Here is a 23910-nt window from a genome sequence, read left to right as displayed (position 1 = left end):
CAGAGAAATGCAAGCTACAATATGCCAAGACTCTGGAATTAAGGTACCTGTAAGCAAAGTGATGGCATTGTACTGCATAAAGCAGCTTCTTAACTTGTATGAGTCAATAAATATGTAGAACATCTATAACAAACCCTAGAAGTGTCTGGGAACAGCTCACAGAAATCTCACTTAGTTACAGTCTTTACACAGATACTGCATATATTATAGAAACTGATTTTTGGAGGCACAAACCAAACTTCTTCTTGTGCCACCTCCTCAAGTCTGTCAATTCAGTGGAGCTCAAAGTAACAAAAGAACCCTGAGATAGTTTAGCTTGTTTCATGCAGGTATTTTCAACCCTGAGTCAAATTCACCCAACTGTGTTAACTGAAGATAATTTTATATAATGTGTGTACCATTCTTGTATCTATTTTTACTGATAATAAACCCCTTGGAACTGCCTTTCTTGTCCAAGACAATTCTATACAAAGTCATAGCCAAATTCACCTGAGAAGAAAAGAATTAAATGGTGAGCAAGACTCACCTTCTGCCTTTCCATGTCTTCATTCTTCCACTAATGGGAAGGAGAGGATTCTGTGCACACTTCTGAAGTTTTCCCTATGTGAAACTATCATATAATTACTCTTAATTCTACTTTATATCCAGTTGCAGTACTTCATTCCCCATTCTTTCAGAAATAAAGGTGTGACAAGATCAGGAAAAGTAGAACTCAGAAGGTAACAAGTGCTTGCAGGATCAATGATCTCAGAAACTGGTCAAAACCACTTTAGACAAAAGGTAAATTAACAAATCAAAACAGAAAAGCAGTAACAATTTCCAAGTGTGTGACCAAGTTTAATGATACATTTGTTCTCTGAACATTTGACCATCAATAACATTTCATGGGTAGTGATGCCCAGAATGTTACTTCATAGGTTTTTTATATGAATATTTACAAAGACTTTCAAAATTCAGTGGCACTAAACAAACAAGAAGAACTTAAAACTTTAAGCTACAATGCTTAAAAAATGTAAACAGTTTATTTTACATAGTTGTAAAATATAAGAACTTTCTAATGCAGCTTAATTTTATCTGGAAGGTGAATATATCCTGGTGCCCGTGAACACGGAATGAGAGAATTCTTTACACAAGTATTGTGCTCCAGTGTGCAAAAAATTATATATAAGAAAGGAATCTAAAGTCCACAACAATTAAAAGACAACAAAAAAATTTTCACGTCCTGAAGTTGAGAAATTTATAAAAACATTTACACATGGTTGCTGACCCATCAAAAACTTGCATAACTTAAAACTCTGAATATTAGCTACTACAAATTCAAGATCTTTCTCCAATGGAATTTTGTGCAAAGATCAGACTACATTATTCAGCATTTTTCCAGCCTTTCTTTCCCACCCCAGCTCCTGACATCTAGTGGCCAGAAGCACCACTAAAACCCTTTAGATACAGGTTCCAATTCGTGCATGTATCCCAAAGGCACACACATGTGCAGACACAATTTTGTGCAGAAACCTGTGCAGGTTCACAATGACATGGCAAAACAACTGTTTGCAGAAAGTTTAGAGTCTAATGTTTGGCAGGATTATTCTTACACATTCCTCTCTATCCTACAAGCCCAGGTGTTAATAGGCACACTGCTTTCCAAGGATCCAATATTTGAGTAGCTTTAAAATAAAGATTTAAAAATAAATCAGCCTGTAACATTATTATATTAGATACTTTGCTTTTGCCTGCATTATTTATGGAATTGCAATCCCACAGTACCATAGCTTTATGCTGTCAGTTGCAAACCAACTAAGATACATTTTTCTTTTTGTTAATGAAGACTTTAATTGCTCCAGTAAAGTCAGCTGATAGAAGCACTTCTGTGTGATCTGTCTTCAGAGCTCCTTAACAAGAACAAGAATAAACTGTTAGTTCATTTAAAAAAAAAATATATATATTATATATTTTATTATATATAAAACACACTCGCATTAAAATATATGACATCACTATGATACCCTTCTTCCTTTATAATTTCTGATTTCTAGCCAATATTTCAAGAAACATCTGCATTTCTTTTTATTAATGGTTGGTGCAGCTCTACCTCCTAACAGCTCCAATGTAAAAGGAACAATCCTAAAGTACTTAGGATGGCAACTGTACCCCTCATCTCACATCCTCCCTCAGCTTTTAAGAATGCAACAGCTGCCCAAATGTTCAAGGTGGAATGCTAAGTTGGAATATGTACCCATGCCACTGCAAGGACTTTTCTTCTCAAGAAACCCCCACCCAGATCAGAAGTATTCATAATATTTTCCTGCTCCTGCCATGGTACCAAGCAGAGTTCACCTTAAACACCTACCAGAGGGGATGGTGTCTGACATCTCACAATCTTCTCCCTTGCTTTCAGCTTCTTGCTTTTCAGAAGTTTCCAGTGACACCATCAGACCAGGATTTGGAGCAAAGATTGCAGAGGTGACGACTGCATTGTGAGCTGCAGAAAGACAATCCAAGTTTGATTACCTTGCTTCAAGAATTTGTTCATTTTACAAGAACAGCAGGCAGAACTTCTAATAAATATACAAAAATCTCAGTGCTAGTGGCCATCAGGTAAACTCAGAATTCAAGGAACAACTGTCATTGTTCTATAATCTTAGGGATTTCAGAAGATGCTCTAAGTGCCCAAAACTAACTGGCAAGAGGTCCAAAACATATTTGATATAAGCATGGCCCACATTTTCCAAAAACACTGTGTATGTGGAGCAGATAAAAGAGCTGCTTTTTTCCCCACCCATTTTTGGTTTTAGTCTGCTGTGCAAGAGAAAGCTTCCATTTGTTTTCAAAGTCACTTTTCCATAAAGGATTATGGGTTGATAATTATTTTGATTTCTAAAATTAGCCAGCAAAAGATTACATTAATTCAAAATCTCTTACTAAAACTGGACAAACTACTTTGTCTCTTGCCATCCCAAAGAGAGTGTCCTGTGAACAAGGATTCCAGACAGGTCACCAATTACCATGTATCCTGCTAAGAATTTGTTCACACTAAATGCATAGCAAATAAAATGTTTCAATTTTCAAATCATATGAGCTTTGATAAAGCAAAGATCAAAAGCTGGTTCTTACCTTTAATGCCTTCCCAGAAGTCATTTCGATCTCTTCTTACGGATGTAAACTTGCTCAGGTCATGGTATGTACTCCAAATGTAGACATATTTATCTTCTGAACCACTTACAATGTAGGTAAAATCATGGCTAAAGATTCAAAGAAGGAAAAACATTACTTTTCTTAGCTGTTCAGGCATGCATCACAGCAGCTCTGCATCTCTAAACTCTGACACTAACTGGGCTACAGCCCAGGAAGTAGAGATGATTTAATCTGGGAAATTTATCTGGAGCAGGGGGGCTGAGCAAGATGATCTCCCAAGGTCCTTCCCAACCTCAGCTGGAGCACAGTTCTGCCCTCACAGCAACAGTAATGGACACACAGCTCACTCTCCACAGGATGCAAATGCATTCACTCACCCACAGGAGCTCCCAGCTCATCACTCTTCACCAGAGTCTTTTTTTACCTTTCCATTCCAAGCCAAGTGACATTTCAGAAGCTCAGTTTCATGACAATGTAGATTATTTAAACAAAACCCTCCATACTTCAGCCACAGCATTTCCCAAATCCCTAACTCCATTGTTATAAAACTGTCTTACCTAAAGCTGGCTTTGATTTGGCTGCTGCTGTTGACATAACCTTTGTACTTCATAGATAAGGACAGATCTCTTAGGTCATACAATCTGATTCTGGAATCATTTGATGTCACTAGTATCTAGAAAAGAAATAAATCAATTTAGGAGTGGGAACAATTAGCCATTTGCAACCATTTTTTCACCTGCACATTAATCAGAGCATAACATCATTAAAAGAATATATATTCTATTTTACCACTACTTAGTATTGTATTAGCCTAAATCAGCAAACAGCAAGGCTCATTTCACTAGTGTTACAAGATTTGGCACAAAATTACTAAACATTAGATATAAATATCAGAATTCAGTACTGGTCCAAAGCTGCACTCAAAGACGGTACCTTATTTTCTCCAGGCAAAGGTTCAATGCCAGTAATTTTTCTTCCAACTCTATTTCGGCCCCTGGTAGAACGCACATGTATTTGTGTGTGATACTTCAAGTGCTGAAAAGATATCAAAATGTGTCCCAAACTGAAACAATTGTGTAGAAACATTAGTTTGCTTCAAGCTCTAACAGGTTTGTTTCTTGGTATTTAAATAACCATGACTTCTAGATCTGCTTGTTATTTAACATAAAAAAATCCACAGCCTCAAAGTTTGTTTACCTCTGTGTCATAAAAGATGCATCTTCCATCATAGGTGCCTATCACTGCATATTTGCCATTCTGACAGAAGTTGGCAGCTGTAATCAATTTTGTCTGCCCATCTACTTCATTCCATAATGCCACTTTTTTGTCAGGAATGTTCCAGAGTCGGAGTTTTCCATCCAATGAACCACTGAGGAAGTACCTGTCATCCTGAGAACACACACAAGGTTTAATCTCCACTTGTGCTATGAGTAAGTTTGTGCCTTCCTTAAAACCTTCCCACCCCATTTCCAAACAGCTCTTCTACAGAATTTCCCAATAAGAACCTTCAGAATAATTAATTATAATGTTTAAGAAATTTGTGGCAAATGGAATTCAAATTCTTACAGGTTTTTGACAAGATTACACACATGCAGTTATATTTCAGGTTAGAAAATTGCTCACTGTTAGCACAGGTAGTTTCTACCCTCTCAACACTCACCTTGCCAGGAGCTGAAAGCTCCTTTCATGGTTTCCCATACATCGACTAGTTCTGTTTAGGGAACACTGACAACACTGTTCTTCCACTTGAGTTTTATTAATATTAGGAAGCCTGATTATAGTATTTTTAAAAATTTATAAAAAGTAAGTTGAAATTAATCCCTTGAGGTCTCTGATCCACCTCCCCTGCTTGTAGCAAGGACAGTTACAGTTCCAAAAGTTTGATCAGGCTGTAGAGGGCTATATCCTGTCAAGTTTTAAGAATTGAAGGATTCTGTGGTCTCTGGACAATCTGTTCAATCTCATTATGATTTTTTCCCCAAAAATATTCAATCACAATATCCCTCACTGGAAATTTAACTCTTCACAGTTACTCTACACTTTACTAGCTGTGATGGTACAGCCAACAGACAATTCACTTTCCCCTTCACATGCACACATGGTTAAACCCCATGGACAGTCCTGGTGAAGTTCAATGAAGATGAACACAAAGTCCTGGAATATTATCCATGAAGCATATTTTTGAACTGCACAAACTCTATTATTCAATCATTTTATTTTTTTAATTAAAAAAAAAAGGGAATGGAACACTGCAATTTTAAATTCTACCTCTCTAGAAGTAAGAGGGCAGTTACACTTACCCTTGGATGGAAAGCTATAGCAGTGACAAAGTCTATATGCTGGAAACAGCAAAGACATTCTCTTCTTGATATGTGCCATAATCTGACAGTTTTATCCATAGAAGAAGAAAGCAAGAAGTAATTCTGTGAAACAATAGAATTCCACAGTTATTAACAGACATAAAAGTAACAGGAAATACAGAAGCAATTTGATTGGTAAAGCCTTACCAAGGCTGTGCTGCCATGATATTCAACATTTTATATTTTCAGACAAAAAGGTTTATCCAAATTACCATTACTTATCGGTGTTTTCCTTAAGAGCTGTACACTGATTCTTGGTAACAGAAAATTTTCTGGAACAACCTCAGTGAAAACGAATAATTGAAATGTAATTAAAGTATTCCAAGAAATGGCATTACAGACCTCAGAGATGCCTGAGATGCTTCAACCAGACTGTGTTCCTAAAAGTACAACTGCATTCCCATGTGGAGAATTATCTGAATAAGTCTAATGTGAAGCAAGGTAAGTCTTTAATTTTAAAATAGATGTATGTGTTCAGCAACTTCAGAACATGTACACTTTGCACAAAAAGTGAAGCACATTGAAGACAGGAAAAGCAGTAACACCATAGAACAGAAACCACACAGCTCAACAGAAAATCCCCCCACTGTAAATAATTTACTTTCATTACTGAATACACAACTGTAATTGTTACTGGCTTGTTTGGGTTTTTTTAAGACCACTCTTAATTACACAAGCACAAGAAGGTTGCTCACTTTATTCCAACTATTTCAGCTAGAATAAATGTTGCCTGTACAAAACTTCTCTTCAAGGATCATTTCATATTGTTCAAATGTATGGTTCCAGTGACAAATGACAACAGAAAACAAAGAAAACACAGAGCTGTGCAGCCTGTGTTAAGGTGCCTTACTTTAGACCAGGAAAGATCAAGAAGATCTGCTGTGTGGCCTTTGTATTTGCAAAATGGTCGTTGCCGAAACGGAGCATTTTTATCATCTGGGTCTTCATCAACTGCACTGCAAATCTATCAGACAAATGCAAAGAAATATTTCCAAACATTAGCTGGAAAAATTTACCATGAGGCACTTAACTGCTTTAAAAAAATATAAGGACAGTAACAATTTGAACAAACAATACTGCACTAATACAAAACCAAAGTAAATGTCAAGTACCATGGGCGGTGAAGCATCATCCTGGAAGTGCAAAATTAACAAGTTCTAAATTTTCCATTTTTCATTTTCATTTTTCTCTTATTCAGTGGGATCAGTTTGACAGCAATTTAAGCAAACACCTGAAGATAAGCTTTTGGAACAAAGTATCTCAACCTTAAAAATTGTGTTCCACTTCAGAATATAAACTGTGAGTTCAGGTTTCCAAGTTTCTAGTGCATATCGTGAATGACAACCTCCTAGTAAGAGACCGGTTCAGATTTAACAGATGTAAAGTAATAACTTAAAAAAGCCCTAGAAATTCCTATACAAAACCTCTCCAGGAAAAAAAACTAACCCAAACCCAACAAAACCCAGTCGCTCAAAACAGCATCTCTGGTGTGTGTGGCTTAGCAAGCCCACTCATTTACATGAGTTTAACAACAATTGCTGGCCACCCTGCTTCCCCCTCTGCCAAGACAACACACACTAAATAATGCTACTGCCAAGATCTTCACTTAAACCCTGATTTTGTCATCTGTTTCTTATACTACTGGAAGGCAAAAGTAGAAATAAAACACCTTAAATACATTTATTTTAATGGCAAGGTTTACTACAGTATCTGGAAACTACAAGTAAGAGTGTCTGAATACTTTTCTTCAGTCATGTTCCATTTTTTTCTACACAGATGTGAAAAATTTAAATCTGTCAGGTATCATTATGCTTCTGAGAATCCCATAGCTCACTTTGGCCTTCCTCAGAAAAAAACATCAAGTCAGATGTTAACCACAAGTAATGGTCAGAGATAAAACACTAAGACAGGAAATTCAATGATGTAGAGTTTCTCCCCTTAGCAATTCACTCAGCAATCTCCTCTGGCAGGAGGCCACAGCACAGCTATGCAGATTTTGTAATGCTTTAAATTCAGTGATGGGCTTCCTTGCTTGCACCCCTTGTACATGGAATTAATATATTTGATTGAAGACATCTATTGATATAACAGTTTGACAAAAAGACACAAGCCAAGAACTCCTTAATGTGTGTTTGGATAAAGCAGCAATGAAGATGTGGCATTACAAACCAGACCACCTCTTCCCCTCCCTTGTGTACCTACCCCTGCATCAGTATCAGACTTGGAAGAATTCAGGCTCTCCTGAGAGGGAGAAGGGGAGACACGGCCTGGAACACAGACAGAAACACCATGGTCAGCACCAGGTTCCCAAACAGCCAGAATTTGTGTCTCAGAGCTCCAGCCATGCACAGATACCTTCTGTGTTGTACTTCATGCGCATGTTATTGAAATAGTCAAAGGCATTCTTCAAAACCCATATCCTCACTACATTGTCCTGCCCTGCAGATGCCAGTAATCGACCACAGTGAGAAAATTTCATTGTCCAAACAGCACCCTGGCAAAATAAAGAGATGATTAAATCACAAAAAGTGCTTTTCTGCATACCAAAAAGACTTTCTACAACGTCAACTGACAAGATTTTAGACATACTCAAGATACCACAAGTAAAATAAACTGTAGATCAAAATGCTGATAAGTAATTGTTAAGACTGGTGGATTGTGTAACATATGTGCAAAAACAGTTTGAAAGAAAAAGGGCATAGGGCAGAAAGAAAAAGGCCCACAGGGCAGATGATTGCAAGAGAGGAGTTACAGGACGTCAGCACTACCACAGAATTCCACCTAAGACTTGTACAGTTATCTGAGGGGCTCAGAACCTCCTGTTTGTTTTGTGGAACTGACAAGTACTTGTAGCTGCACTTGAGGTTTGCATGCATTTTTTTAAAGTGGAAACCGTGATTGGTTACAACCAAAATGGGTACTACATATATTTGTTATATTCATCATTGGCATGAGGGCTTTGCAAAGCCTCTGATGATAATTCTTTCTCCATTGCCAAGTCCAAAGAGTTACTAGTCAATAAAACATAACCACACAAGCAGTATCCCATTTCCTCCTGCTACTGAATAAAGAGCTACCAGGCATTTGACTCCACCATGCTCCACCAATCTGGAGGAATTTCCTGGGTTTAAGAAGTGAAATATTGGCATGATGGAAACTAACAGGGATTACCAGCAGGAATGGAAAGTTCACTTGTGGATGACAACTTGGAATCTCTGGTCACTGACTGCTGTGGGTCATTACCCTCAGCCCAACACTTTGAGATGAAAGATTGCTTCCAGTGTCAGACAGCAGAAGTTTGGGAAATCAGGAATACTGGAATGTATTCCAGACTCATAGGGAAGCATGCTCACTTCAAACACTGACAAATAAGTAGCTTTTCTGCCTGGTTCTCCACAGGCATCTCTGCAATATCCTATCCTGGTTTCTCCCCACCTTATCATTCTGAACCACATACTCCATTAACCTCTCCCAACTTCTGCCTCCAAAACCTAGTAAGTATTTATGTTCAATATTTGTGTTCATCTGTCTAATAGACTCATTCATTTACTGCTGAACAGGTCAAACTTGCTGCTCTAAAGTTTTAACTGCAGGAACTGAAAAAAACAAATACCACTTGATACCATAATTATTCAAAGGAGAGCTATGGAGAATCCCTGATGCCTAGGAATCTACATGCTTTTTATTCCCTGAAGATCTGGGCAAACCAGCCAAATTTTCTTCTTTTTTTTTTTTTTTTTTTCTTTCTTTTTGCCAGACTATTATTTTGTAGAATGAAGTTTTTTTCCACAGAGAATAAACCTGAGAGTCATTTTTGGAGGTCAGCAAGTAGATGAAAATGAGAAGTTGAATCTGGCTGAACAGATTGAGCAAAATCACAGATGGAACTTGAGACCTACCATATGCTCTCCACTGAGATCCTGAACAACTTTAATTTGTTCAAAATCATAAGGTCCCTTGAAGCCATGTGCTGCTTTGAACTTAACTGGTCTTGTATAGGGCATCCCTTCATCATCACTGGAAGAGGGATCATCTTGATCTGTGTGAAAGACTAGAGAAATACAAATTCAGCACTTGATATTGCAGCACCTATTTAGTATGTTAGTAAGCTTTTTGGTAGTGGATTTGTCTTGAATTAGACAATTTCTATAGGCAATTTAAAGATCTTAAAGGAAAATAAGAACAGTATTGCATTAAGGTCTAAAAATACATCTCCATTCATTTTAGGCTACAGCAAATCCAAACACTGAACACTGAAAATAAGAAATGCTATCAATTTTTGTTCTGCCCCTTTCTTGGCACCTGTCTTGCATTCAGGAGATCCTGCACTAAGTGATTTCTGTCAGTTTGATGTGTCTGAAAATGAATCTATTGGCTTCTCTCTGAGCACACTGCAATGGCCTGGTGATTTGCCCATGAAGTACAAGAATTGCAAAAGAGCTGTGGCCCACAGCCACTGGCAACACAAGACACTGAAGTGCAGCATTTCCGTGGCACTTATCTCAGGCTGTGGTTACACCAGCTTGCTGCAGCACTAGAAGTCTGTCTGAAAGATACACTGATGAAACAAAAAGGGGAGAATTCAATTGCAGTTGGAAAATCTAACAGGAGCTCATGCTATATGAGAGCTCCAGTTGTACTACTGGTTGCCAGAAAATAATCTGATTTACTAAAGTAATGAAGATAATCCCCACCTCTACCTTTGCTGGAGTAACTTTCCAAAAATGTGTATGTTTTGATATCAAAACCTCTTTCTAACAGCACAACAAAAAATCAGAGCATTAAGCTGGTTTAGTTGAAAAGGTCTCTCAACTATTACTTTACAAGAATTTATCCTTGTAACATGTTCATCTCAAAATGCCTACTAAGTTACAAGGTTCAACTCTAAAAAAATCACATCACCAACTGTAGAACAATGGTAGAATGCAGCAGTGTATGTTCCTCTGCCAGCTTTGATTCCTAAAGCACAAGGATAAACCAACTACTCTATTAAAAAAAAAAAGTATTGTCATTTACCTTCATCTCGAACGCTCTTAACCTTATTAACAGCACGTTCACCATATTCTTCAGCAAGGTGCTTTGCTTTCTTCACAGATTTGCCAAGGAACTTTTTCAGTTGAGTCCTTAAAAACAAGGGTACATTTTCAACACATAATCATGGAAAATTGTCTTTTTTTTTGCTACTATAATCAGTAATTTTGATTTATAATGCAACCTTTTCTTTTTTTATTACTGCTTCTTAAAATAAGCAGTAAATTTGACAGCAGTCATGCAACCTTCAGTTCAAGCACAGAGCTACAGGCTTATGAAAAATCAGGTATCACCAGTAAAATGATTACTTGAAAGGTAACTTGTTCAGTAATCAGAAGGGAAGTTTCAGCTTAGAAAAATAAATTCTGTTTTTTCTTCCTAGGGAAAGGAAAAAACATAAAACAGCATCTTACGTTTTCTGTTTTAACCTCCCTCCATCAGTGTCAGTTTGCTGTGGCTGCATTTTGTCTTCATCATCAGACTGTGCTGCATCATTACTAGGAAATACAGAAGTGACTGTTTAATGGGATATCATAATGAATCTAAATTGAGTGAAACATTAGTAAAGTAGGCCATGCATTTTAGGATCCATCTTTATTCCTCTATGTAACATGTTGGAAAAGCATGGACATTATTTTAATCACATAATAAACAGGTCTTTCAATTATTAAGCATCTTGATACTAAAGCTGCAGGTGTGAGATATATTATTCCCTGCCACAAATTTCCAACTTAAGCTTATAGTGATACTTTGAAAGCTAAGAGCAGACAAAATTCATTAAATTACTAGGAACTGGTAACATGCCACTTAAATTAATAGTTGTTAATCCTGAAATAGAAGTTTTTTTCACAAAAGAGTTCTAGAAAAGTGAGCTTCTCAATAATACAACAATGCAAAAAACCTAGAAGTTGTCTGATGTATAAATTCATATGGGCCTTTGAAAAGAACACCTAGACTGACATGATATTATGATCATTAAGCACGTGTCGTTTTCTATCCAAGATTGCAAAAAGCTTCCATTTTACACATTAGAAGGATCTAAAACTCTATTAAGAACAGGCAAACCTCAAAGCAATCAGCTGCACTAATGTCAACAGATCTTCAGAGAAACAATCTCCTATGAAACACTGAAAAAGCTACAGGAGGTGGTGGCACAAAGAACATCCAGTACTTGAACACAAAATGTGTTTAATTCAGCACAGAAATGACATTTAGTATATCAAAGGCTAACTGGAGATCAGTGGATTTTCAGATGTACTTGCTTGTCAAGTTCCAGCAAGATCATCAAGTTTTAGTTAACTTGAGAGAAATCAATAATGAGGCTGGTTCATTGAGAACTGGGAATCAGCTCAGATTAGTCAGACAGATGGATCTGGGCTCTTTTCACCTGCGTAACAGCAGCTTCCGTTTATGTAAAACCCGTGAGAGCAACAGCATCTTGAAAGCTCTCATGATTCATACCTGACATATTCTTTAGTTCTCCTCATGATATGCAAAGTCAGGGGATTAATGCCTGTTGGCAACTTTTCTTCTGCCAAACTCAGAGGTATTTCTTCACCTGTATCAAGGTTTTTTATCATTACACTTGCTAGAATTTCCTATCGAAAAAAATAAGATGTGAAATGAAGAGAACTTGATTAGACTTGAAAACCTAGAGCAAAACAGAAATCATCAAAACTTACAAATTACTTATCTTAATGGGAAATTCTGTAGCTCACTAAATATTTATTTTACAAAGACAAAGTTTAAATTAGCATGTTAGTGCAAACGTTATCAATCACTAGACCAAGATGAACAGTTACATACCACAAGCTTCAATTTCATAAATCAAAATGCAGCTATAGAGACATCAACCACTGCCTGACACCCTTCATGCTAATATGAAATATATTATGTAATTAAAAGACATTACAGTCTTTCTCTTTCCTACTCCAGCTGCTATATCTTAGGTTTAGCCAAAGGCAAATTTAACATACAGGGAGAAAAGGAATTGAGAACTGACTAGCACCACAAAGGAGAAGGTTTATTTAGGGTATCTCATGAATGCTTACAAAAGTTCAGCAACACTTAAAAAAAGCTGTACAGTGATAGACACAAATGAAAACTTACAAAAGCCAAATATCATTGGGATTAGCAGAATTATTTACAGAAGAAAATATTTTTTAGTATGAGGAAGATAATTTTGCTATTGCTGACTCCTTCCCCTTTTAGACACATGACAAAATGCCAGGTTTGCTGCTCTTCCCTCCCATGAAAATCCTATGAGGTGTTTGCATAGCTACCAACACAAACTTGATGGCATTTCAGTCTGTTAGAGCTCACACTTCCAAAGGCTAAAGGCACACATGACTCAGGGACACAAAGTTCTTAGGTGGACAAAGCCAGCTGCACCATCACTCCTATTTGCATTGCTGGTGACAGCATGGAGTGGTTCAGAGAACAAGGAGTGACCTGACTACAACAACTCATTTATCAGACAGGGAAAGCAAGAACAAAGGTGCTCCATGTACAGACCACAGCCATAGATACCTCATCTGTGAGCTCTCTGCCAGAGTTAGACCTGGGTCTTTGTGGTCCAAGTACTTCATTTGTTGTTTGGCCATCAGCTGCTTTCCCATTCTCCTGAAATGGTGCAGACACAGATTACATTATCTCTACTGTATCACTGAAGCAATAGAAAATGTTCCAGTCATCAAACTCACAACCATTTCCCAATACCTGGGCAGTGACAATTTTATCTCCACTAGTTGCACTGGCCAAATCCAAGGAAGGCTGAGAATCTTTGGGCACACCTTCTGTCACTGAACTTGAAGTTAAAAGACCACCAGCTGTGAAGCTGTCTCGAGAAACTGAAAAGAGATTTATTAAAAAGAAGAGCATAACACTTGCTATAGAGATCAAATCCTAGCATCACTTACAGGCTGAACACCTTTCTGACCAGTTTAGTATTTTTTAATGATCAACTGCCACCATATCTAACTTACAATTAAGTATTTCATATACAGTTGGAGGTTCAGGCATGACTTCACACCTAGGCCTCTTAAACTTCATTAAGTTCTTTTTAATAGTCATTTCCCAGTAACCCATGACTACTCATTTTCATAAGAACTCAGTCCACACCTTGACTTGCATTTCTATGCAAATACAGACCACACACACATTTCATTTGAAGTAACTGCTTTCTAGCTTATGTATTGATGAGTCAACTTCTCCTTGCTATAGCTACAGCTATTTAAGAAAGTCTGTGAATGAGGAACACTTGTAAAGCAGAAGGGTATTACTTCATTGCAATAAGCTAAGATTGTTGCATAATTTTTTACCTATCAACTAAACTAAAAATCACAGGACTGAATGATTCTTCACTCAAAACACACAAAAATAATAACCCTGCGGATAAATAAACCCATCTAAAATAGAACACTTGCCTTCTAGAACAGGTTTTTGCACCTCAAACTCCAGTTCATTCTTCTTCTTGCGGGGAGGTGGAGCTGGCCGTGCAGGGGGGGGTGGCCTCGGGGGAGGGACGTTGGTGGGAGGGGGGGGCCGGGCTGGGACAGGTTTCTTTGTGCTGGCAACGATGTCAGGCTCTACAGTCAGCTGCCTCGGGGGCTTGGCTGGGGGCATTTCTTCTGTTGTAGAAGGGTCTTTGGTAGATAAATCTGAAGCCGCTTTCTCTAAAGTATTTGTCTCTTTCTTGTCTGTTATGTCCTCTTTTTTTGATGTTTCTCCTTGTGCTTCAGTTTCATCCGTTTTATGGTCAGTTGCATTTGTTACTTTTGTTGGTTTATGAGATTCCTGTTGGTCAGAACTAAACAAAAGCTTCCCAGACTCCAATTCAGCGTCCTTGCACACACTCTGATCCTCTGGTTCTCTAGTGTCTTCTGGTAATGGTATTTTAGCAGCTGGTACTTCTGGGACATCACTAATGATACCTGCTCCAGAAATCCAAGCATTTGCATCTGAATTTGGATCAGTCAATTCATTTCCTCTAGAAGCTAAAGCATCATCTTCTAGTTGTTGGGCCTTCTGGCTTTCTTCTATAATACTGTCAATAATCTAGAGAAACAAAACAAAATCATTATACCAGTCACCAGCAGGCACTTCCTGGGTAAAAAAATCCAGTCAGCCTGCACAATACCCACAAGAGACTCTTCCACTGAAGAGCTGTTTTATATACAAAATGCAGTTTGGTTAAGAAGGAGACCAGAACCTTGGTGCAGAAATGAGCATATTCAAAAGATAAAACAAGGTAACTAATTTCCAGTCTTCTCCAATATATTTGGAGAGAAAACAAAACTACTTTTTGTTAGGAAACAAAAGCTGCTCATTCTTCAGAGTTCTCATGTACTGCTAAATATGATTTTGTAAATTGCACAAATAATTCACAACTGGTGAATCCTAAATATGTTTTTGGAACACTTAGTTTGATTTTTACCCTTTCGATGAACATTTTTACTAGCATTAACAACTAATTCTAACCTATGGTAGTTTCAGGATGAATACTGATCATTAAATGATTTAATATTTTTTTGTGTGATGCTGGAAGCTCAAAGCAATATTTAACTAACCTCTTTTGAATCATCTTGTTTCATTTCTCGTACAAATGTTTCATTTCCAGCTTTGTGTAGTTTATTGTCCATATCCTACAAAAGAAAAAGTCGTAAGACGATGGTACTAACTTCTTCAGTAAGATGATCTAACAAAAATACAGCTCCAACAAATTAAATAGCATAAAGGACAAGAAATCTGACACATCTTCACACATTACTGCTGTCAGATGTTTAAACAGTAATGCTCAGTACACATGAGAAGTATTTCAGAGTCATGCACCCTATGCAACAAAACAGGCAGTCATATATAAGAGGCTGCAACCTCAATTAAAATCAAACTGAAGGCAGCATGAGTTCAGAGAAATAGACACATGTAATAATCTGCAGCAAGGAAATTCTATATTAAAATATTTTCTCTTTTATTTATCAGCTTTTAGGAAAGGATGCAAGAACTATATAACAGCCACATATAGTAGAAACCATTTAGAAATTTCCAAATTAAGGCAGGCAGCTCTATCAAGTGGTCACAAATATGCTTCTGAGGTTCTAACATGGAATCTTACATTCTTGCAAAGACAGCTGCAATTACAGAACAATTCTTCCTCCCTCTCCACTCCCTCCTGCCACAAAGCATTTCTAATCTAAATGCAAGCTCTACTTTGCTTTATTATTAAAGTTTATCTTCAAGTGTATGATGACATAAATACTTAAATGTAATCAGTGCCTACAGAAGCCCATTATATTAATTTCCAATTCTGTTGACATTAAACTCACACACCTATTAGACTTCGGACTTAGGAAATATTTCTTACCCATTCCAAGACAAATGATACCATTAGTCACACATTCACTGAACTGATATGATACCAAGCACAGAAACTAGTACTTTTTCCACCTTCAGAAATTTAGCTTTGAACAAGTACTTAAGGAAGATACTTCAAAAAATTCAATAATCAAACAGCAACCTAGAGAACATCATAGCTAATAATTCATGAAGACATTAAAGTTAGTTTTGAAGTTCATTGATTGCACACAGTTTAGTGAGAATGATAAAACAACATTGCTTGAAAGGCTTACACATGTAATACTTAATTATTAAAGGGACATTAAACAGAACACAAAACTGGGGGTAAGGCCCTGTTCCCTAAGAGGTATAGCAAGATATGGTATCAGTGTTAAAATACTATTGATTCAGAGCAGAGCACTGCTGACAGCTCTGAAACACTGGCTTTACCAGGATTTCCCAACTCTTTGCAGACAAACCTACAAGAAGTGTTGTACAGCAGCACCTTTGGCCCTTGTGAGAGCAGGAAATGAGTGTTATTTGCACAGGGTTCCAGCTCCTCACCTATTCACTGTGTGCTGGATTCAGGCTCGCTGTCACTACGCACAGAATACCAATTACCTGCGTGGGAAGTGGCAACGCTGTCTCATTAAGCTAAATATAGTGGTTTATCTTCACATAACCTAGGGGGGAGGCTTCTGAAGTACAAACATTAAGATCTTTCTTATTTTGGAGACAGAAGAGAGCACAATCAACAATTTCATCTAAATCAGGACCAAAAGCCAGGTGGCTGCAGAGCCTTGTTTACTACTCACAAATCAGTTGAAAGAGCACAGTTCAGTAATCACATACGGCTTAATTAAATTGCACATACACATTTCAGAATAAAATGAGCTTTGAGACACTGTAACATACCCTAAATAAAAGGAAAGCTGGAATTTCAAGACAAGCACAATTGCTACATATAACAAGGAAAATCTGTAATTTCCTCTGTGTGCAGATGTCAGGGGTTCTGTAGCACATTAGGTGGAAATACTCAACCCTGTGTTCATCAACAAGCACTTGACTGATTTTAAGAAACTCACCTTTACTACATTGGTTCCAACTTTTGTTGGTGACCTGTCAGAAAGAGAAGACAGACTTAGGTAGAGTTCATAGACAATAAGCTTTGTTTTAAACAGTCTACAACACAGCCTTCCTTTGCAGGAACTGTATACTTGATAATTTGGATGAGCAACAAAGTGAATGTTTTTCATATCACTTGTACACAAGTTCCCTCCTCTATACCACACACAGATCCACAGCTTCTACAAAATCCTGAGAGTTTGCCAGCAGAATCTTTTAGGAATCACCTATCACCCTTTTCTAATAAAAAGATGTTATTCCAAGTACAAAACTAAAACCATTTTGCACTACAGAGAATTCAAAATTAGCATGTGTGTGCCAAGCATTGGGTGGACACTGAAGAAACAAAACTCTCAGAGAGCAGAAGCACAAACACTCCAGTACTCTGCAAATCAAGTGCCTGAATCCTGATCCATAGAGTTACCACTATCACAGCCAGTCTGCACCTCAGACTCTGTAGCAAACCTAAGATCTTGTTTCTAATCAGGACATTTGGTATAAATAGAGACAAAATACACTTTAACAGGAAGGAACTGGTGTGCACTACTTTCCAAAATACTCCCAGTGAAACAGTGACTTAGCATTAGCAACCACTCACACTCCACCTCTGGTTACACTAATTACATGAAAGAACAAGCTATCTTAGGGGAATGGTATCAAATAATTACTTCTTGTCAAGTCAATTCAATTAGTGGATGGTCAGCTCTTATTATCTCCTGAACTTACATCTTCTACAAGACTTCCAGAATTCTGGAAGATATTTAAATATTGAATCACACTGCTTACTCTGACTACAGAATCTTGCTGATACATAAAGGAAAGGTTGGACCAGATGATTTTTCTGGGCTGCTTCCACCCTGAATTGTTCTATGATTTTATCAGTTTGTCAATCACAAGCAGAGACAAAGTTGCAGATTAATTCCTTAAAAGTTTACTACCAAAAGAACTGCCTGGATTGCACACAGATCCCAGCTGACCACCAAGATGAGTGACAGTCTGAACCCCAAGTATCACCTGGCACCAAGCAATACACACAAATATTGAGATCTCAGCCTCATTCGCCCCTCCTGCCTCCAAAATCGTTTTAAATAACAATACTTCCTGAAAAAAAACCACAACTATTTCCAATTGTTTTTTAAGAATTTCAGCTCTTCTCTTTACCATCTGGAAGCATTTAATCACAAAAAAGCAAAGATTCCATTTATACAGCAGAGCTAAGTAAACAAGAAAGTACAGTGGATTGTTATATAAACACTCTATCATTGCAACTAATTTAACATGCTACACTAAGGTGCTTCTGTCCAAGAATTAACTTCAGGTGCACAATACCTGTGACACTGTTTTGAGGTACAATCCTCCTAGAAAGCTCTAACCCCAATGTGCAAAAAAAAAAAAAAAGGAGAAAAATTAATATTTTGGCCAGGAAAACAAGAACATTTTTTGTATCACAAAATACATTGCTGGGAAAGGCCTCAGCCTGTGTGAGATTTCTGGTTACTGAAACATTTTCAGTTCCACTATCAACTCTTGAATTTTCTTAGGAGCAGCAGAAATGTGTCACAGTTCATTAAGTCCATGAGATGACTTTAACAATGAAACATATTTATAATTACACCATTAATGCCTAGGCTTCAGCCAAGCTCCTATTTTACAAGACACTGCTTAACAACCTAAATAACACAAATCCCTCAACTGCAAATAGATATTTTGATTTTATACTGTGACACTTCCCACTAATTGGCCCCTCACTTCTGGTACAGGCAACTCATTCCTACACTGGTTACACAAAATAGGAGGTTCAAAAGACACTGTTATTGTTTCAGACTTCTTCAGCTGATTAGTTCTGCAGAAAATCTGCACTCAAACAAAACCAGATGTTACTTTCCATGCTCAGGCTACTCAGCTACCTTGGAAAAAGGTGCTTGAGTGATAAAGGTTACAAACTAGCAGGTGTAGAACATAACATGGTGCTGTTAGCTTGACATAACCCACACGCACAATTAAGGAGAAGCTTTAGCATGGAACTTACATGCTTTTAAAATAGTGGAGAGCTTCCACAGCTGTTTGGCAAAGCCCCCACTTTCAGATCAGTTTGTAATACAGGCAGGTAAGTTCAGAGTCTTGCCTGAGAGGATTTGAGCTGTGTGTCTGTCAGCAGCATCGCTCCCAGAGTCGTGAGCAGTTACTGTTTATGTGCTACTACATTTACACAAGGTCAGCCAGCTCAGGAACTGAAATATTTTGCAGTTCAACACAACTCTGGAATGGTCTTGTTCTTCCCAGCCACCTGAACTTACAGCCTCCTCCATGCCCCTGTACTTCAAGCCCATTAGTTTTCTGGATGTAGTGTATAAACCTTTGCATTTTTAAAAAACATATATACAGTGGAAAAAAGTGTCTGAAAATATTTACATAAGATCAACCCAAAGATCAAATATTGATTTGGCTTTGAAAGGTCAGGCAGCACATGAAAACTGACATATGCCACAGAAAACATAAGGCAAAAACTAATCTGGTGTGAACCTTTACTAAAAAGTAGGATTTATAAACTGATAGCAATACATCTTCTAGACTGCATTTCACCTAAGTTCTAAATTATCTTACATTACACCATTTTTACACCAGTTTAACAAAGGAAGGCTTCAAGGTTATCTACAAAGATTAAACACAATTCAAAGAAATATCCCATTTCACTTGCACAAATAGATGTCTGATTAGTCTGAAAGTCAAACAAACTCACAAAGAAACTTTTTTTAAAAATTGTTTATCCCACTATCAAATTCATCCTGACAGTGAGCAGACCACGGGAAAGTTCCCATTCTTACTATGAGGGAGCTCCAGCCTAGCACCTGTTTGAAGAGGGCTTAACATTTTCAGCACACGTTGTTGTTACGTTTTGTGACAGAAAACAAAACATCCAGCCCTTCAAACAAAAAACAATGTGAGTACTGGCCTTGGGCAAATCCCAAAGCAACCGTGCCTGCCTTCCTGGAGGATGTCCATTGTTCTCCAACAGGTGTGCCAGCCAGCAGATGGGAAGGTGTTTGCAGTGCAGAGCAGCTGTGCCCTGTGCAGAACACACAGCAGCCAGCCCAGAACTGCCCTCAGCCCTGTCCTGCACACCGTGTTCCCTCCAGCCTGGGAAGATGGAATTGCTCCTGCTGCAGCTCTCCATGGCACTCACACCTCCAAAGCTACAGGGATTCACTGCTGCAATGCATGTCAGGGCTGCCCTGGGGGAGCTCAGCAAACTCTGAGTGCAGAAATGCATCTGCAGCACTGAACACAACCAACACTTCCCACTCCATCTGTTCACAGCCACTTTCAGCTTTGCACATTGGCTAAAACACTCACACACACAAAAGCTGTGCTAAAAATCTCCCACATGTCAATGGGGCACAACTTACCCTTACCTGTCTTCTACACAGAGGAAACTAAATTCTTCAGGAAAAGCATCAAGCCACCTTTTAAAGTAAGGACTACTGAAGTTACAAGTCAAGAATTTAAACAAGTCAGAGGACATTTCTCATTACCTACACCATCTCTTTCATTTGGTTTCTCATAACAATTTTTAGGATACAAGCATACTAGGGACAAACTTGCCCCCTCACTGTTAGGCACATGAAGTCCAAATAATTCGGTTTAACAGTTCTTGATTTCAGAGTGGGTGGATCACTTTTCCTATAAATAAAATATAGAGGGTCTGTCACGTGCCTGCATCTAACCAAGTGTGCCTTACTTCATATTTTCCTTCTCTCAAAACTGATGTCCTCCTGCATGGGACTGTTCAGGCCTCTACATTTCAGCATATTTTCCTAAATTCTTCCATGGTTAGAGTGCTTCTAAAGTGAGTGACAGAGGTTAAATAGGGGCATCTTCTGTCACACTACCTCTCCCTTTTTACCCTGGACTTAGTTATCCAACAAGTGGACACCCTCCACATGTCAAAAGTAGGATTAGAAATAAAAGGCAAGATCTGGAGCAGAAGGGAAGCACACAGGCCTCACTAGAGGGCATACAGTAATCTCAGAACATCTCCAAACACACCTCACCTTAGAGAAGTCATCACCCCAGAAGTGCTACCCCAGGAACACCACCTCAGACCATTCTAATCTGAAAGAAACACTCTGGTTTCTGTAATTTCTGCTGATTAGTTCTTAAAAAGCACCAGCTACAGATGTAGTCAAGGATGAAAATATGGTGCTTTCCTTGAGAGGGACTCAAGCATCAGTAATTTAATGACTTAACAGTGGGAGTTGGGAGCCTACATCCAACTTTAAAACTCCACTCTTACAGACCAGACAATTAATAAAGCAAGTAAACAGCAAAGAAGTCAGCAAGCTGACGTGAACACTTGGCACCACTTTCAGAGTTTCTCTATCAGCAGCTATTAAACTTCCCCACATAGAACAAAGGCTAGGGAGGGAGGAAGCTACAAACCTCACATTTTTAATGAGGGCAAATGTATCTAAACTGCTTTGCTGCACACTAGTGCTGCCAAAAAGGACTCCCAGCTGATTTTACTGATCATCAGAACATTGAATGCAGGAGGAAATATCTGAAACTGCAGAGGGCAACATGTACTTGTTTTCAGTTGCCTTCCCCACAACACGAAGCTTTTGATTTTTTTTTTCTGGTCCCACTCAACATCATTACACATGCAAAATAATATACCAGCCTGCTTCCTAGAAGTGCCCAGTGCATGTGTGAAATTAGCTCTTATGAAACCTCAAAAAGCTTATTTTGAGAAAATACTGTCCATATTGTTAGATTCAACAACAGACTGAATTACAGACCAGCAGCTATTGCAAACTCACAGACATCACCTCCTTACTTGACTCAGGCTCACAGAATTCTATTGACTTGAGTCAATGATGCATTGACACAGGTTATGGAAGAGCACTAGAGAAATTAAAAGCACCTTTCACTTTAATTTCTAGTGAGTGACTTCATATTATCAAGTTCTGCTTAGATACTGGTGGTGGAAACCTGCAAAGCCAGGCCATGATCTGTATCAGACAAAAGGTGGATGTGCAGATTTAACAGCTCACTTCTACCAAAGCCTGCTTCCCCTTTCCTGTCTGTGGTCTCTAGTCACACTAATCCCTCACCTTCACCCTCTCTGTCCCAACCTTGACAGGCTTCAGCCGCTGTAACTTATTGAACAGTTTTTGCTGTTTCTAGTGTTCAGCTGTTTACTTTGAGTTAATGCAACTCAGAGAAGAGTTTCATCAGTACTCATAGCAGGAGGTAAGCTGTTGGAGAAAAACCTCATTTCAGTACAAGCACTGTGAATCTGGCTTATCACATCTTGCAGAACTGCATGCTAAGATGTGCTTTTCACCAGACTACAGCTAAATAGCTGAGCTCAGAAAAACTTTAATACAGGATCTGAAGGTGAGGAGAAAAGATCTAGTCTTTCCTTTCTTGTAGGCATCCAGTGACCACTGAGTCACAGCTTAAAACAAGCTCCTTGGTCCAATATTAAAGGTTCAAATGGATCCCACAATCCATATCTATTACTCTATAAACAGGCCATGTGAAACCTCATCCTACCACGTAAAATATTGAAGAGGTTTGGTCCAGGCTACAGGAAAACCAGAACTGATACAGGGCATAACCTGTCCAGCACACAGCCAGAAAGAGATTTCCAACAAGAGGGGCACATTTGGCTGACACCAACAACAGTGTCAGGGTCCGTTCTGAGGCAGCAGCACTGGGACAAACCCCACAAAACGCTGGGAAACCTTCACTAGGGACCAACTGGCTTAGGGCAAGGAGCATCAAAGCGATGCCGAATCACAGATTTGTCAGGGTTGGAAGGGACCGCTGGAAATAATCTAGTCCAGTCTCCATTAAAAACAGTAAAAGTATTAAAGGCACCACTAAAAACAGAGCACAGAGCACACCAGAAGTTGCTCTTCACGCAGCAACAGCTGCCTGTTGCTGACGAAGCTCGCTCTCTTCTCCTTCCTCAGAAAATCTGTTACTTTTATCGCATTTCAGGGACTATTCTGTCGATGCCGATGCCATCTCCGCCCGTCTCCTCCCAGCCCTACACCCGCTCCCGCCTCAGGAAGGCAGGTATGAGCTCATCCTCCCTCTCACGGCCGCCGCCGTCCGCACAGCGCCGGGCGAGCCCCGCTCGGTGCCCGCACCCTCCGCGCTCCGAGCGCACCCCGAGCTCCAGCGGGGGCCGCGGCCCCGCTCTGACCCCGCTTCCCCCCGCACCCCCGGGAGCTGCCCAGAGGCGGCGGGGCCGCGCAGAGGGGAGGGAGGGCAGGGCGAACTCACGGCGCGGGGGAGCCCGCGGGGTGCACGTCCTCGGGCGCATCGTAGAACTCCTCGGTGTCGCTGTCGGACGCCATGGCCGGGCCGGGCCGCCACCTCCGGGCACCGCGGGCCGGGCGGCGCCGCGCGGGTATCGCGAGAGCGGCCCGGCCCCGCCCCCGCCCCGCGGAGCCACAGAGGGCCGGCAGGGAGGGAGGGGCGGAGGGGCTCCCCCGCGCCGTGCAGCGCCCCCTGGCGGCCGCCGTGAGGGGATGAGGGGGAGCCGCCGCTGCCCGGCCCGTGCGGAGCCCCCGGATCGCAAAATCACGGAACCGAGCGGGATGGAACTCACCTCGGGGTCACCGAGCCCAGCCCATGGCCCAACACCACCCTGTCAACCAGAGCATGGCACCGAGTGCCGCGCTCAGTCTTTCCTTAAACACCTCCGAGACCGTGACTCCATCACCTCCCCGGGCAGCGCCTTCCAATGTCTGATCACCCTTTTGTGGAGAAATTCTTCCTAACGTCCAACCTAAACCTCTCCTGGCGCAACTTAAGGCTTTGTCCCCTTTTCCTGTTGCTGGTTCCCTGTGAGAAGAGCCCCGACCCCCACCTGGGTCTTTTCCAGCCAAAGGATTCTGTGATAGAATCAGGTGAT

At 39.6% G+C, this 23910-nt stretch overlaps 1 protein-coding gene across 1 annotated transcript; it reads right to left on the bottom strand.

Moving 5' to 3' along the window:
- Nucleotides 1-816: 816 nt before the first annotated feature.
- WDR44 (WD repeat domain 44) lies at nt 817-23388 on the bottom strand. The gene is made up of 20 exons (XM_058032905.1): nt 23277-23388; nt 16943-16976; nt 15092-15166; nt 13949-14579; nt 13242-13372; nt 13053-13145; nt 11985-12121; nt 10937-11020; nt 10509-10615; nt 9392-9543; nt 7848-7986; nt 7695-7759; nt 6343-6456; nt 5433-5555; nt 4330-4521; nt 4066-4167; nt 3690-3805; nt 3112-3239; nt 2348-2479; nt 817-1889 (listed from the first exon to the last, which is right to left on the bottom strand). Exons 1-20 carry the CDS (start codon nt 23348-23350, stop codon nt 1795-1797), a joined length of 2724 nt encoding a protein of 907 aa, XP_057888888.1. The 5' UTR covers nt 23351-23388; the 3' UTR covers nt 817-1794.
- Nucleotides 23389-23910: the final 522 nt, after the last annotated feature.

The sequence above is a fragment of the Melospiza georgiana genome, chromosome 12 (assembly GCF_028018845.1).
Source record: "Melospiza georgiana isolate bMelGeo1 chromosome 12, bMelGeo1.pri, whole genome shotgun sequence".
Lineage (NCBI taxonomy): Eukaryota > Metazoa > Chordata > Aves > Passeriformes > Passerellidae > Melospiza > Melospiza georgiana.
Note: the sequence above shows the minus strand (reverse complement) of the source record. Positions and strands in the feature narration are given on the sequence as shown.